This window comes from Bos taurus, chromosome 22, assembly GCF_002263795.3.
Source record: "Bos taurus isolate L1 Dominette 01449 registration number 42190680 breed Hereford chromosome 22, ARS-UCD2.0, whole genome shotgun sequence".
Lineage (NCBI taxonomy): Eukaryota > Metazoa > Chordata > Mammalia > Artiodactyla > Bovidae > Bos > Bos taurus.
The window spans coordinates 6,142,634-6,160,279 of NC_037349.1; the positions used below are offsets into that span (position 1 = coordinate 6,142,634).

At 42.4% G+C, this 17,646-nt stretch overlaps 1 protein-coding gene across 8 annotated transcripts in view; it reads right to left on the reverse strand.

Annotated features, from left to right (window-relative positions):
• Window positions 1-17,646, reverse strand: part of OSBPL10 (oxysterol binding protein like 10) — a 362,790-nt gene that overhangs the window by 5,333 nt on the left and 339,811 nt on the right. The window contains exon 12 of one of the 8 annotated variants that reach the window (XM_002696885.7): window positions 14,477-15,780. The exons of the other annotated variants lie outside the window; for them this stretch is intronic. Within the exon in view, the coding sequence (XP_002696931.1) occupies window positions 15,736-15,780 (45 nt within the window). The 3' untranslated portion in view covers window positions 14,477-15,735. Of the gene's footprint in view, window positions 1-14,476; window positions 15,781-17,646 lie in introns of those variants that run through there. 8 annotated transcript variants of the gene reach the window in all.

The window sequence follows — 17,646 nt, forward strand, 5'->3', positions numbered from 1 at the left end:
TTTACTCCTTTGAAGATGTTTGAAATTTGCTCTGTGGTCCAGTTGTGTGTATAAAATCTCCCTGAAGCTTGTTCTGTTTGCTGAGAAGGATGTATTGACACTGTATACTGTTCCAGGTTTGCTTGTTCCTCTCTGAACCTTTTTTATATGTTTGGACCCAGATTATTAGGTGTATATACATTTACAACTTTTATTGGTAAATTGAACCTTCAGTTTTTAGGGACTACCAGGATTTATTTTCAGTAATGCCTTTTGTTAAAGTCTATTTTGTCTGATTGTTTTATCAGCTTTCTTCAGATGACCGCATGATGTATGTTTTTCATCCTTGAATGTATCCTACTCTGGATTTGTTCAGCATGTAGCTTTGTAGCTTGTTGGGTTTTTTAAGTTCCCAGTCATCACTTGGAATATTGCTTCTGCCCCATTCTCTTTGCTTTCCAAGACTCCTTCTATCAGAAGGCTATAATTAAGCCTTCTCTGTTGGCTGTCTCCTTTCCCCTCTCCATTCTGTGTATTTTCTCTTGATTCACTTCTCTCGTCAGTTATAACTAATCTGATGTTAAGGCTAGCCGTCCATTGAGTTATTATTTTCAATTTTAGAATTTTTCCCCATGCCACATCTACTGTTTCTTTTTATGGTTTATAGCCTACTACTGACAGTCTCTGATCTAGTGAACATAAAGTGTGTCTGATTCGCCCATTAATTCGCTCGAGTTCTTGTGGGTCTTGTTTCTGGTGTGTTTCCTCTTAATGTGTGGAGGAGAGGGAGCAGATGGTGTGCCCCGAACATACATAGGAAATTGTACAAGTAACTTTAGGTCTAAGAGAGTTTCCTTTATAGAAGATTTTGTTTCTGCCAGGTACCTCATGATTCATAGCAAGCCGTAATCAGATTCATCCAGTTCAAGGGATGTTGTGTGATCACAGAGCTAGGCTGCCATCTCTTTGAGGGCTAGTTTATGATTCCCAGACTGAAATCCTGCAAGGACCTCATCCACGCAGGTTTTAATACCAGCCTTTGTCCTTTTAGTTCTACAAAGTCACTGAAATTACAGTTCAGTCTCTGCCAGTTTCCAGGGGGAAATGGCCTCAAATGCCAGGCCTTCTCTCTCAGAATTTCCATTTTCTGGATTCTGTGTGGTGATGCACTCTTGGTTCTCTGAAGTCTTAAAACAGGTGGTATTTCTTGTCCACTTCCCTGGTGGCTCAGCTGGTAAAGAATCCACCTGCAATACGGGAGATCTGGGTTCGATCCCTGGGTTGGGATGAGTCACCTGGAGAAGAGAAAGGCTACCCACTCCAGTATTCTGACCTGGAGAATTCCATGGACTGTATATATAGTCCATGGGGTCGCAAAGAGTAGGACACGACTAAGCGACTTTCCCTTGTCCGGCTTTACTACTTGGCTTTAGCTAAAGAGTTAGTCCAAACTCCCCCAGTTCACTACTGTCAGAAGCAGAATATTAGGAACAAAACGACTGATGGTCCTTTCAATCCCAAAACAGCATATGTTTCTGAACATGTTCACCTCCATCTTGGTGTATAATAGCTAGACATTGTGACCATCTCTGGGAGCCACAAAATTCAGATTGTCTAGCTCTTAATATTTTACTTGGAGAATATGGAATATTCTTGGTGAGTGGTCTTATTTCTAAGATCTTGGAGGCATTTTGATTAGAGTACCAACTGTCTGCTTTTGTTGAATGGGGTTTCAATAAAAGCTGGAGATACAAGATTGAATGAATGAAAACTCAAGGTCAATGGCAGCCAGACTGACTGTGACAACAGTGCATTCTCTTAACCTCAGCACACTGTCGTAATTATTCAAACAAACAGGCCAGATAGATAAAGCAAGATCTGTTCTTTGACAAACTTAGATTAACATGAATCAGAGCTCAGGCCTGTATCCTGCTGAAGGAAATAATATATAATCCTCTCTGTCTTTTGATAAATATGATCTATTTTTTTTAATGTTTTTATGGCTCTAGCTATTTGAGGCAACAGATAGTGTAGAAGGTGGATAAGTTTCTCTTAGCCCACTTTGTACAGGAATAGAAAAACAAACCTCCCATTTCGTACCTTTTTGGCCAACATAGAATTAACTTTTAGATCTGTAATCTGTTGAATTAGTTTTTGTATATGACTTGTGTGAGTTTTTTCAGTTGAGCCAACATCGTTTGTTGAAAAGACTTGAAAACTGACCAACATTCTTAATCTGTTTCATCAATCTTTGTGTATCCTCTTGATACACCGATAACTACATCTTTTCAGTAAATCTTGAACTTGGGTAATATGAGTTCTATACCTTTGTTCAGTGACCTTTAAATATTTGCCGAGACCGCAGGGCTAAACGAGGACGTGTTGTCACCCAACCTGCAGCAGATGTAAGATCAATGTCCAGACTCTGTAAAGAATGCTTAGGGAAAAAACAGATGCTGATTTTTGATTAGTCCTTAACAGAAGAAATCCAAATGGGAGATAAACATACCCATCAGGTTGGCCAAAATACAAACATATGCATTGCTGATGGGAACTTTAAGATGACTCAGGAGTTAGCTGACGCACGCTGAAGATATATATCCCTGCAATTCTAAAGTCTGTCAGAAGTGGCTAAGATAAACTGATAGTAATATATTCATATAAAGGAACAGCATAGAAGGAAAAAGTGCACTACATTGATAAGGAATAACATTGATGATCATAAAAAGTTTGAGTTTACAAGCCAAGAGATTATATGATTCCATTTATATATCAAAAGCAGACAAACTATGTATCATTTAGGAATGTGTGCATAGTATTAAAGCTATAAAGCAAACCAGGATGTGGTTTACTCACAAAGTTGGATTATAGGTCAACTCTGGAGGATGAGAGTTGGGGGACAATAATGGGGACTTTGATTATAGAAAAAGGCTCTGGAGTGATAGCATGTTCCAGTTGAGTTGGATTGTGATTACATGTGTCTGCTTCTCCTTTACACTGTGCACTTGATTTTAGCACACACAAGACCAGGGTTGCAGACTGGAAGCTCCAGGCCCTTGATGCTCCATGAAGACATCTAAAATAACAACAAACGAGAACCTGGCTAAAATAACTTTATAGGGGTTCTGGAAAATGGTCATTGGTCTACAGCACTGAACATATGCCCAATCATGGAAAAGTCACACTAAAAATAGTGCTATGTTTGGAAGTGTTCTGATTTCATCCTTTTACATGGAACTGTCCCGTTTTCCCAGCACCATTTATTGAAGAGGCTGTCTTTTCTTCACTATGTATTTTTGCCACCTATGTCACTCATTAGGTGACCGTAAGTGCATGAGTTTAGCTCTGGACTTCCTGTCCTATACCACTGATTCATATTTCTGTTTTTATATCAAAACCATACTGTCTTAATTACTGTAGCTTTGTAGTTTTTTACCCACCTTTAAGAGTAATGAAAATTTTTTAAAGGAAAAAAAAAAAAAAAGGGACCTAATTAAAAGCTTTGCACAGCAAAGGAAACCATAAGACAAAAAGACAGCCCTCCGAATGGGGGAAAATAGCTGCAAATGAAGCAATGAACAAAGGGTTCACCTCCAGAATATATAATCAAAAATGGACAGATCTAAATAGACATTTCTCCAAGAGGCACATGAAAAAGATGCTCAACATCAACTATTACAAAAATGCAGACACATCAGAAATGGCCATTATCAAAAAATAAAGGCTGTGGGGAAAAGGGAACCCTTGCACTGTTAGTGGGAATGTAAATTGATACAGCCACTATGGGGAACAGTCTGGAGGTTTTGTAAAATACTAAAAATAGAACTACCCCATGACCCAGCAATCCCACTACTGGGCATATACTTCAGCGTCCCCTCTCAAATAGGAGGGAAAATAAAAGAACTTAACCTGCACCAGTCTGATGTATCTAGGGCTACCTGAAGAAAAAAATCTTTTCACTCTATAACCTGTCAGAGAAAAGTGGTATGGCTCAGATCGCAGGCTGGGAAAGCTGCAAAAAGGCAGACACTGCTCATAAAACTAGAACAAAAATGCTGTTTGTTTTTATAGAAACACAAAATACCCTGAACACCCAAAGAAAGCTTGAGAAAGAAAAACAGACCTGGAGGAATCAGGTGCCCTGACTTAAACTGTATTACATAGCTACAGTCTTACAGTGTGGTACTGGCACAAAAACAAATGTAGATCATCAGGGTAGAAAGCCCAGAAATGACCCACACAACTACGGTTGAGCTATATGATAAAGGAGGGAAGACTACACCATGGAAGAAAGGCAGTCTCTTCATTAAATGGTGCTGAGAAAACTAGACAGCTTACATGTAAAACAAATTAGGACATTCTTTAACATGATACACAAAAATAAAGATCTAAATGTAAGAACGTAATACTATAAAACAGGAAAACATGGGGAAGAACACTCACATAAATTATAACAGTATCTTTTTCAAGCTGTCCCCTAGAGTAATGGAAATAAATAGGACTTAGGTAAACTCAAAAGCTTTTGCACAGTGAAGGAAGCCATAAACAAAGTGAAAAGACAGTCCACAGAATGGGGAAAAAATATTTGCAAATGATACGACCAACAAGGGATTAATCTACAAAATCTACAAACAGCCCATGCAGCTCAATATAAAAAACAAACAAAACCCTGTCAAAAAAATGGGCAGAAGAACTAGACATTTTTCCAGGATGTCCATGGAAACATACTCAAAATTACAGTGAGAGACCATCGAAAAGTCTACAACAATAAATGCTGGAGAGGGCGTGGAGAAAAGGGAACTCTTCTACACTGTTGGAGGGAATGTAAATTGGTACAACCACTATGGAGAACAGTATGAAGTTCCTTAGAAAACTGAAAACAGTTACCATATGATCCAGAAGTCCTACTCCTGGGCATATATCCAGAGGAAACCATAATTCAACAGGACACATGCACCCCAATGTTCACTGCAGTGCTGATTACAATAGCCAAGACATGGAAGCAATCTAGATGTCCAACAAATGAGTGGATAAAGATGGGTATATATACACAATGGAATATTACTCAACCATTAGAATCAAATAATGCCATTTGCAGAAACATGGATGTGCCTGGAGATTATCATACTAGTAAGTTAAACAAGAGAAACACCATATGATAGTACTTAAGTGGAATCTAAAAACTGACATAAACTTACAAAACAGACTCACATACTTAAATATTAGTTTATGGTTATGAAAGGGGGAAGGTGGGGTGGGATAAAGGTGGAGAGGGGTTTTGGGGATTGGAATATACACACTAATATATATAAGATAATCAACAAAGACGTACTGTATAGCACAGGAAACTCCGCTAGATGTTCTGTAGCAATCTAGACAGGAAAAGAATTTGAAAAGGAATAGATGTGTGTGTGTATATATAAAATCAAATCACTTTTCTGTACACCTGAAACACGTTACTCCAGCTCTACTCCAGTATTTTAAAAACAACAGAATGGCTATAGTGAGACTACAGACATGGAGATGCCTGGGCAAGAAATTAATGGGTAGAACGAGTATCTAAGGTCCTGAGAAGAAGCTAAAGGGAAAGTCTGAAAAATCAAGATGTAAAAACAGTCACATATAAGGTGGACTCAATGGTACACAGCCCTAGACAGGACATATGCTCAGAAAAACACCTGAGACAAATTTCCACCTCAAGCTGATCCCAAGGCTCAGATGCCTTACACATCAGCGAAGGTCTTCCCTGGTGTGCAGCAGTGAAAACACGGAGAGATGGTTTTTTTTTTCAAATGCCCAACGTTCAACAAAATACCGCAAGAGATACAAAGAAACAGAAAAAAACATGGCCTATATAATAGAGGAAGAAAATAACAGCAATCATCTATTAGACAAAGACTTAAAGCCAACTGTCTGAAATAAGCTCATAGAAATAAAACAACGAACTAAAGTAATTCAAGAAAATAGTATCAACTAAGAAATTATCCTCTTAGGAAAAAATCAAATTCTGGAGCTGAAAAGAAAAAGTTGAGTAGAGTGTTTTAACAGGAAAAAAGAATCAATCTTGGAGAGGTCAATTGAAGTTATTACGTCAGTTCAGCTGCTCAGTCCTGTTGGACTCTGTGAACCCATGAACCACAGCACAACAGGCCTCCCTGTCCTTCACCAACTCCCGGAGTCTACCCAAACCCACGTCCATTGAGTCGGTGATGCCATCCAACCATCTTATCCTCTGTCGTCCCTTCTCCTCCTGCCCCCAATCTTTCCCAGCATCAGTGACTTTTTCAATGAGTCAGCTCTTTGCATCAGGTGGCCAAACTATTAGAGTTTCAGCTTCAACATCAGTCCTTCCAATGAACACCCAGGACTGATCTCCTTTAGGAAGGACCGGTTGGATCTCCTTGCAATCCAGGGGGCTCTCAACAGTCTTCTCCAACACCACAGTTAAAAAGCATCAATTCTTCGGCGCTCAGCTTTCTTCACAGTCCAACTCTCACATCCATACATGACCACTGGGAAAACCATAGCCTTGACTAGACGGACTTTTGTTGACAAAGTAATGTCTGCTTCTCAATAGGCTGTCTAGGTTAGTCATAACTTTTCCTTCCAAGGAGTAAGCGTCTTTTAATTTCATGGCTGCAGTCACCATCTGCAGTGATTTTGGAGCCCAAAAAAATAAAGTCTGACACTGTTTCCCCATCTATTTGCCATGAAGTGATGGGACCAGATGCCATGATCTTAGTTTTCTGCATGTTGAGTTTTAAGCCAACTTTTTCACTCTCCTCTTTCACTTTCATCAAGATGCTCTTTAGTTCTTCCTTTTCTGCCATAAGGGTGGTGTCATCTGCATATCTGAGGTTGATATTTCTCCCGCCAATCTTAATTCCAGCTTGTGCTTCTTCCAGCCCAGTGTTTCTTATGATGTACTCTGCATATGAGTTAAATAAGCAGGGTGACAATATACAGTCTTGATGAACTCCTTTTCCTATTTGGAACCAGTCTGTTGTTCCATATCCAGTTCTAACTGTTGCTTCCTGACCTGCATACAGGTTTCTCAAGAGGCAGGTCAAGTGGTCTGGTATTCCTATCTCCTTCAGAATTTTCCACAGTTTATTGTGATCCACACAGTCAAAAGCTTTGACATAGTCAATAAAACAGAAATAGATGTTTTTCTGGACTCTCTTGCTTTTTTGATGATCCAGCAGATGTTGGCAATTTGATCTCTGGTTCCTCTGCCTTTTCTAAAACCAGCTTGAACATCTGGAAGTTCACAGTTCACGTATTGCTGACGCCTGGCTTGGAGATATTTGAGCATTACTTTGCTAGCGTGTGAGATGAGTGCAATTGTGCGGTAGTTTGAGCATTCTTTGGCATTGCCTTTCTTTGAGATTGGAATGAAAACTGACCTTTTCCAGTCCCGTGGCCACTGCTGAGGTTTCCAAATTTGCTGGCATATTGAGTCCAGCACTTTCACAGCAGCATCTTTTAGGATTTGAAATAGCTCAACTGGAATTCCATCACCTCCACTACCTTTGTTCGTAGTGATGCTTCCTAAGGCCCACCTGACTTCACATTCCAGGATGTCTGGCTCTAGGTGAGTGAGCACACCATCGTGATTATCTGGGTCATGAAGATCTTTTTTGTACAGTTCTTCTGTGTATTCTTGCCACCTCTTCATAATATCTTCTGCTTCTGTTAGGTCCATACCATTTCTGTCCTTTATTGAGCACATCATTGCATGAAATGTTCCCTTGGTATCTCTAATTTTCTTGAAGAGATCTCTAGTCTTTCCCATTCTATTGTTTTCCTCTATGTCTTTGCATTGATCACTGAGGAAGTCTTTCTTATCTCTTCTCGCTATTCTTTGGAACTCTGCATTCAGATGCTTATATCTTTCCTTTTCTCCTTTGCTTTTCGCTTCCCTTCTTTTCACAGATATTTGTAAGGCCTCCTCAGACAGCCATTTTGCTTTTTTGTATTTCCTTTCCATGGGGATGGTCTTTATTCCTGCCTCCTGTACAATGTTACGAACCTCCGTCCATAGTTCATCAAGCACTCTGTCTATCAGATCTAGTCCCTTAAATCTATTTCTCACCTCCACTGTATAATCGTAAGGGATTTGATTTAGGTCACCTGAATGGTCCAGTGGTTTTCCCCACTTTCTTCAATTTAAGTCTGAATCTGGCAGTAAGGAGTTCATGATCTGAGCCACAGTCAGCTCCTGGTCTTGTTTTTGCTGACTATATAGAGTTTCTCCATCTTTGGCTGCAAAGAATATAATCAGTCTGATTTCAGTGTTGACCATCTTGTGATGTCCATGTGTAGAGTCTTTTCTTGTCTTAAAAAAACAGTGGAAAGAGCGCAAAGGGCACCGTTAAATGGACCAATATTACATTACAGGAGTCCAAGAAGGGAGAGAGGAAGGGGCCATGAGATTTGAAGAAATAATGGCAGAAAACTTCCCAAATTTGAGAAAAGACATGAATCTATAAATTTAAGAAACAATGAATGTCAAGTACGTTACACCCAAAGGAACCCATACTGACCACAAACTGAACCCAAAGGACCACAAACTGAGACACATTATAGTTAAACTACTGAAAGCCCAAAGCTAAGAAAATCTTGAAAGCAGTAGGGGGAAAGTTAAGTTGTCACTTAAAAGCCATCCTCAATAAGATTATCAGCAGGTTTCTCAGAAACTTTGAAGGCCATGATGCAGTAGGAATGTACATTTAAAATGCTGAAAGAAAAAAACTCTAAACCAAGAATTCTATACCTTTCAAGATCTTTCCAGATGAACAAAAGCTAACAAAAAAAAAAAATGTAAACACACGGAGAAATATGAAAACCAATTACTATAATTTTGAATATAACATTATTCATGCTTTAAAAGGCAGGCACACAGAAATAAGCATAAACCTGTTAATTGGTACACAATATGTAAAAATATGATTTGTGACATCAATAAAAAAGGATGAAGCTGTAAAGGATTAAGAGCTTTACATGACTAAAATTGGTATTAATTTAAAATAGACTGTTATAACTTTAGGATGGTATATGTAATCTCTCTAATAACCACAAGTGAAATAATTATAGAATACAGACAAAAATGACAGAGGAATCAATTTATCACTTCAAAAAAAAAAAAAAGAAAAATCAGCTAAACCCCAAGGAAGACAATAATGGAGAAAATGCAGGACAGTGATGCTGTAAGACACCCAGAAAACAAACAAAATGGCAGGAGTGCGTCATTATCAGTAATTACTTTAAATGTAAAGAGATGAAATTCCTCAATCAGAAGACGTAAACAGGCAGAATGGATTTTCTTTTTTTTTACTTTATTTTTGGCTGTGCTCGGACTCCACTGCTGCGTGAGGGCTTTCTCTACCGGTGGTGCACATGGGCTGTATTCTTCATTGCAGTGCCAGGGCTTCTCGTTTTGGGGGCTTCTTGGCGGAGCACAGGCCCTAGGCATGCAGGCTTCAGCAGCTGTGGTGTGTGTTTGATAGTTGTATGGCAGGTGGGATCTTCCTGGACCAGGGATCAAACCCATGTCCCCTGCACTGGCAGGTAGGTTCTTAAGCACTGGATTACCAGGGGGAAGTCCCAGAATGGACTTTAAAACAACGTTCAACTATATGGTGTCTGTAAGAGAATCACTTTAGAGCTAAGAAAACGTGTACATTCGAAGTAAAAGGATGAAGGAAAATTTCATGCAAACAGTAGCCAAGGCAAGGATGGTTATACTGGTAGCAGGCAAATTAAACTCTCAGGTCAAAAACTTACCAGACACAGGGACATTATATACTGATAAAAGAATCAGTTCACTAAGAAGGTATAACTGTTAGAGCCACACATCCACCAAACATCAAAGCTCCAAAATGTACAGGGCAAACATTTATAGATTTGAGGAGGAAATACACAGCTGTGAAATAATAGGAGATCTCAACACCCCACCATTGATAATGGATTAAAAACATTTATAGACTTGAGGAGGAAATACACAGCTGGAAAATAATAGGAGATTTCAACACCCCACCATTGATAATGGATTAAAAACATTTAATGGATTAAAAACATTTATAGACTTGAGGAGGAAATACACAGCTGTGAAATAACAGGAGATTTCAACACCCCACCATTGATAATGGATTAAAAACCACCGAGACAGGATCAGTAAGAAAAGACAAACATCACCGCAGTCCAACTGGACTTATACACGTACTGATGGCCCCATCAAATAGCAGAATACACATTTTTCTCAAGTGTGTGTGGGACATCCCCCTGGATAGACTGAATGTCAGCCCACAAAACAAGTCAATAAATTTTAAGACTGAAATCAAAGTATCTTTTCCAATCACAGTGCAATTAAACTAGAAATCAATAGTAGAAGGAAAACTGAGAAATCCACACGTATGTGGAAACTCAACAACATACTCTTAACCAATGGCTCAAAGAAGAAATCACAAGAGAAATCAGAACTTTATCTCAAGACTAATGAAAATAAAAACACATACCAAAATGTATGGGATGCTGGAAAAATGGTGTTAATGGGAAAATATATAGCTATAAATACTTGAGTTTGTAAAGCTCTGAGATCAGTAACTTTGAACCCTAAGAAACAAGCTAAATAAAACTAAACCCATAGCTAACAGAAGGAAATAATAAAAGACTAGCACAAAAGTAAACAATATATTTCATGCAAAGGTGAGCACAATAAAGGACAGAAATGGTGTGGACCTAACAGAAGCTGAAGATACTAAGAACAGGAGGCAAGAATACACACAACTGTACAAAAAAGACCTTCATGACCCAGATAACCATGATGGTGTGATCACTCACCTAGAGTCAGACATCCTGGAGTCCAAAGTCAAGTGGGCCTTAGGAAGCATCACTACGAACAAAGCTAGTGGAGGTGATGGAATTCCAGTTGAGCTCTTTCAAATCCTGAGAGATGATGCTGTGAAAGTGCTGCACTCAATATGCCAGCAAATTTGGAAAACTCAGCAGTGACCACAGGACTGGAAAAGGTCAGTTTTCATTCCAATCCCAAAGAAAGGCATTGCCAAAGAATGCTCAAACTGTTGCACAATTGCACTCATCTCAGTTCAGTTCAGTCACTCAGTCGTGTCCGACTCTTTGCGACCCCATGAACCACAGCACACCAGGCCTCCCTGTCCATCACCAACTCCTGGAGTTCACTCAAACTCATGTGCATCGAGTCAGTGACGCCATCCAGCCATCTCATCCTCTGTCGTCCCCTTCTCTTCCTGCCCCCAATCCCTCCCAGCATGAGGGTCTTTTCCAATGAGTCACCTCTTTGCATGAGGTGGCCAAAGTATTGGAGCTTCAGCCTCAGCATCAGTCCTTCCAATGAACACCCAGGACCGGTCTCCTTTAGGATGGACTGGTTGGATCTCCTTGCAGTCCAAAGGACTCTCAAGAGTCTTCTCCAACACCACAGTTCAAAAGCATCAATTCTTTGGCACTCAGCTTTCTTTATAATCCAACTCTCACATCTATACATGACCACTGGAAAACCATAGCCTTGACTAGATGGACCTTTGCTGGCGAAGTAATATCTCTGTTTTTTAATGTGCTGTCTAGGTTGGTCATAACTTTCCTTCCAAGGAGTAAGCATCTTTTAATTTCATGGCTGCAATCACCATCTGCAGTGATTTTGGAGCCCCCCAAAATAAAGTCTGACATTATTTCCACTGTTTCCCCATCTATTTGCCATGACGTGATGGGACCAGATGCCATGATCTTCGTTTTCTGAATGTTGAGCTTTAGGCCAACTTCTTCACTCTCCTCTTTCACCCTCATCAAGAGGCTCTTTAGTTCCTCTTCACTTTCTGCCATAAGGGTGGTGTCATCTGCATATCTCAGGTTATTGACATCTCACATACTAGTAAAGTAATGCTCAAAGTTCTCCAAGCCAGGCTTCAACAGTACTTGAACCATGAACTTCCAGATGTTCAAGCTGGATTTAGAAAAGCCAGAGGAACCAGAGATCAAATTGTCAACATTGATTGGAGCATTGAAAAAGCAAGAGAGTTCCAGAAAAACATCTATTTCTGTTTTATTGACTATACCAAAGCCTTTGACTGTGTGGATCACAATAAACTGTGGAAAATTCTGAAAGAGATGGGAATACTAGACCACCTGACCTGCCTCTTGAGAAACCTATATGCAGGTCAGGAAGCAACAGTTAGAACTGGACATGGAACAACAGACTGGTTCCAAATTGGGAAAGGAGTACATCAAGGCTGTATATTGTCATCCTGCCTATTTAATTATATGCAGAGTACACCATGAGAAACCCTGGGCTGGAGGAAGCACAAGCTGGAATCAAGATTTCCAGGAGAAATATCAATAACCTCAGATATGCAGATGACACCACCCTTGTGGCAGAAAGAGAAGAACTGAAGAGCCTCTTGATGAAAGTGAAAGAGGAGGGTGAAAAAGTTGGCTTAAAACTCAACATGCAGAAAACTAAGATCATGGCATCTGGTCCCATCACTTCATGGCAAATAGATGGGGAAACAATGGAAACAGTGACAGACTTTGTTTTCTTGGGCTTCAAAATCACTGCAGATGGTGACTGCAGCCATGACATTTAAAGATGCTTACTCCTTGGAAGAAAAGCTATGGCCAACCTAGATAGCATATTGAAAAGCAGAGACACTATTTTGCCAACAAAGGTCTGTCTAGTCAAAGCTATGGTTTTTCCAGTAGTCATGTATGGATGTGAGAGCTGGATTATAAAGAAAGCTGAGCGCCGAAGAACTGATGATGCTTTTGAACTGTGGTGCTAGAGAAGACTCTTGAGAGTCCCCTGGATTGCAAGGAGATCAAACCAGTCCATCCTAAAAGGAATCAGTCCTGAATGTTCACTGGAAGGACTGATGTTGAAGCTGAAACTCCGATTCTTTGACCACCTGATGCGAAGAGCTGACTCATTGGAAAAGACCCTGATGCTGGGAAAGACTGAAGGCAGGGGCAGAAGGGGATGACAGAGGGTGAGATGGCTGGATGGCATCACCGACTCGATGGACATGAGTTTGAGCAAGCTCCAGGAGTTGATGATGGACAGGGAAGCCTGACTTGCTGCAGTCCATGGAGTCAGAAAGAGTCGGACATGACTGAGCAACTGAAATGAAAGAAAATAAAGTCTCACTTCCAGATTTCAAAACTGGTACTGGCATAAAATCACAGACATATACCAATGGAACAGACTAGGGAGTCCAGGAATAAACCCTTCACAGATGATCAAATGATTTTCGATAAGACAACCATTCAATGGGGAAAAGAGTGTTTCCAACAAATGGTTCCAGGAAAACAGGATATCGATATGCAGAGTCATAAAACTGGACACTTACCTAACACCGAATACAAAAGTTCACTTGAACTGGATCAAAAATGTAAAACATAAGAGCTAAAACTATGAAACTCTTAGAAGACAACATAAGGGGAAAGCTCCATGAAATGAGATTTGGCAATAATTTCTCGGATATGATATCCAAAGCACGAGATGAGCCACCTGGGAGGCCCAGGGAAAAACTGGGCTTCATTAAAGGTAAATACTTCTGTACATCAAAGGACAGGTATCAACAGAATGAAAAGGCAACCGGCAGAATGGGAGGGGATATTTGCAAATCATGTATATTAACAATGTATAAAAGAACGCAATTAGAAACTGTGCAAAGCACTTTAACAGACATTTCTCCAGAAGATACACAGATGGTCAATAAATACATGGGAAAGATGTCAACATCACTAAAAATCATTAGGGAAATGCAAGTCAAACCCACAATGAGATAACTGTTCACACCCATTAGGATGATTGTAAAAACAACACAATTCTGCAGAGGCACAAAGGTGGCTTTCAAGGTGTGGACAAACAGGTTTCTTTCCCGAGGCAGTGGGTACACGGGTGTTTATAATCATTCCTGAAACTGTAATGCGTTTTATGTAGTTCTTTATATGATGTTTCACAGTATTTTAAAAGGCCAAATGAACTCCCCGCCACAACCAAAAAAAAAAAAAGTGATGGATCTCCATTTTACCCCCCAGGTGGTTTATGCTCTGGTATAAGACTGGAACATCGAAAAACACCACAGTGATTCCTTTGCAGTCTCCTCATTAAAGATTTCCCTCTCAAAATACATCTAACCTGCTTTCCCTCTCAGAAATAAAATGATTCCACTTTCTTCTCCCAGATGTCTTAAGACAGTGAACCAGAACAGGCTTACCTTAGCATTTTGCCTGGTAAGTCGCTTCTCAAAACAAGACCATTCCCTGGATATAAGTTAAATTTTCTTATGACCTTATCAGAAAATATCCATATATGATGTTTAATGTGTTTAAAACCCTGTTTTGATGGAAATATAATGGCTGTTCACATCAAATGAACACTAATCAATAAAATATGAGTTCATGCAGAGCCACCAATTCCAACAGAACTCTGGAATCCCTGAAAATCAAGCACAGACACTCAGATAAGTATAGTATTTAATCGAAATATATTTGTCTAATGTCTACAAAGTGTGAACAATTGGTCTTAAGAAAGCAGACGAAAGGCACAGAATTAGTATTACTACAGAGAAGCATTCATGCTACTGGGTTGTATAAATATTCTCAGAGTGGCACAGTAAAAAATAAATTAAGCATTGAGCAAAGATCAAATACTTCATTTTCTCCTTGCTTTATATTCTGGTCATGTCTCGACCTCATTTGTAAAGGCTGAAGACTGAAACTGAACTGAAACCATGGAACACTTAGGCAGGCTGTATGGATGTTTTAATCACAGTGGTTTCCTTGCAGAGTTTGGGTCAAACAAGAGAGGGAGATGCGCTTAAAAAAAAAAAATTCACTGGGTATTCTTTTCTCTTTCCCCAAACGAAATACAAGGCTGTGGTAGTGCGCGTCTGTATGTGCATGCGTATACCTCACTTCTAAAGCCCTTTTTCCAAAGATAAAAGGAGTGAAGTCTCCGTAGGACTTGTTTTCTACCATGAAAGCAGCAGCTTCTGAAAACTGTATGACTAGCGCTTTGAGCATAAGAAATCATCAGAGAGCTTCTGGGGCAAGGATGTGGGAGGACCATCCCAAGGCAGGCCTGGCTGTGGGCTCCCCCCGAGGGGCGCTCCATCCAGGAAGGCGCCAGCCTGCGCCTGGAACAGCTTCCTGCCTGCTCCCCGTCCCGCAGGAGATGCAGATGATCTGTCTTGAGCATGGACAAACGGACAACAGAGTTGGGGGCAGAGTGGGAATCCCAGCCATAATGGGAAGTGGCGGCCGCCTTCCACCAGACGGCCACGCCCGTTCACCTTCGTCTGGACGGGACTTGTCAACTGGAGAATACTTTGTGAGTGCAAAACATTTTTTGGCAAAAGTGAAAACTAGAAAACTTGAAACCTTATTGATAAAAAGGAGCTCATAATCACCCACGTCGCTGCTAAGTGCAGTATTTCCATGTGTAGTGATACCCAGCAGACGGAGCGCGTGCGTGTGAACAGACGGTGTGCGGGGAGCTCTGCACACAGACACGTGCACACACAAGCCCAAAGGCTCTTGAATAAGCTCAATCCCAGCAGAGTCTGGGGGCGCACTGTTCACAACAGAATCTCTCTTGGGTGCCGTGTCTTGAGTGCTCTCAGGCGGCCTCAGGGAAGACCAGCAGAACCTTGATACCGTACCACTTTAATTCCTACAAAATCAGGGCTATTTCTGAAAGCTCTGCATCTCCACCCATCAGTGTGCCTTCCACAGGGGGTTGAAGTACACCCAGCCGTCACCCTGCAAGAGACAGGAGGACTCATCAATACGTGGAGACCTGTCGGCGAGGCGAGGGTAGAAGCGAAGGGGTCCTCCCCGCCCAGCCCCTAGGACCCTGCGGGGCAGTGCTGGCTCCCACCAGCCTGTGCCCCTGCCTCGCTCCTCAAGGCGCACAGCCCAGCCACGCTGCTGGTCTCACCACCCCTCCCAGAGCCCACGGGGCCTGCACATCTGCCGCTTCAGGAGGAAACCCCATGAAATGACCAAAACAACAAAGAGGAGGCGGACGGCCTGTGTGGTTTCCGTCAAGAAAGATTAATTGGCCCCAAAAGAAAAAGCACCTTGAAACGGCAGGACAGGAGGCAAAAAGGAAGGTATTCGGATGAAAGGACAGGGAAGAGAGAAAACAAGGGCCTGAGTAGGAGGAACCTGCCCAAAGCAATGACTTTACAGCCAGCTAAAGGCACACAGCAGGCGGCAGCCCCATACACGCCAGCAGCCCCAGGAGACGACACCAGTCATACGCGGTACCAGTGAGGAAAAGCCGAGACTCCCGGCGGCGTGGGCCCGGCGCCAGCCTAGAGGAGCGCGCCGCACGGTAACCAGGCTGGGCTGGTCTGTACCCTTTAGGTGTCCTCAAGCCTGTTAGAGACGGACTGGTTTTTATACACCCTCTAGCGGGAGAAAGAATGGGGCTGGCTGTCATTTTACTTCTTCACGTGCAGCAGCCACAGGAGCCAAGCCGAGGAGTTGTCTCTGGGAGACTAGATCTAGCTCACGCTAGATCCTGCGGGATCCCGTGATGGCTACTTTGACGTGTCGACGTGACCGGCCCCGAGTTGTTTGTTTCTGAGCCTGAGAGTAAGGGTGTTTTTGGAGGAGGGTGGCATGTGGGTTGGTGGGTGGGGTGCGGTGGACACCCTGCCCCCGTGCGGGGGAGGGGATAGCCCCATCTCCCCCCGCCGGAGTAGAACCGGAGCGGGAGGAGGTGAGGATCCGGCCTTCTCTGTCTTGCCTCACTCATCTGGACTTCTGCTCTTGAGCTGAGGTTCACACCATCAGCTCCCCGGGTCTCAGGCTTAGGACTGAATAAACCACTGGCTCCCCTGCAGTTCCAGCTTGCAACCCACAGATCTCATGGCTTTGCAGCCCCCACCATCTCATCATAGATCTACATGAGCTCCTTTCCCCTGTTGGTTCTGTGCTGTTTCTCTGGGGAACCCTGACTAATAGAGAGTCGCCTGCCCTGGGCAAGCCCTCCAGACCGGGACCCGCTCCCAGTGTCCCCCAGCAGGCTTCCTGTCTAAAGGAGCGGCCAACCGTGACGTCGACCCTCAGCCCACAGCCCTGGCTCCAGCCTCTGGGAGCTGGGCCCAGCCCACCTCATGGTCACCCTCGCTCCCTGCAGCCTTCCGGCTACTTGGGGCCATCCTTCCACGGAGTGCAAGGCAGACGCCGCCAGCGCCCAGACACGGAAAGTCCAGACAGACTGCCACTGGCTCTCAATGTCTAAACTTACAGATTCCTCAACACCAGCTGAGTATCTGATCTCTAATAGAAATTCTGATTTCTGGCTTCTCGTGAGAACTGGGGAATCGGCCTGTGATGGCCTGGAGGTGAGTAGCATCCACCCCTTCGGGTACAGACTGGGGTCTGTCTGGTCCCCACCGGCCTGTTTCTCTCATCGACTGTCTCAGACTCCTGACCACCTGCCTGAAAAACTGCGGCTCCTGCGCTTCTGTTGTTTCCAGTTCTGTTCTCAGGACGCTGCCCAGCTGCGCCACAAACAGCTGGGCACATGGCGCTCTGACCAGCAGGTGGGCCAGCAGGCTGGGGTGGTTTCCCCAGGATTCCTGGTGACCTGGGACAACCCTCCCCACCCCCCAC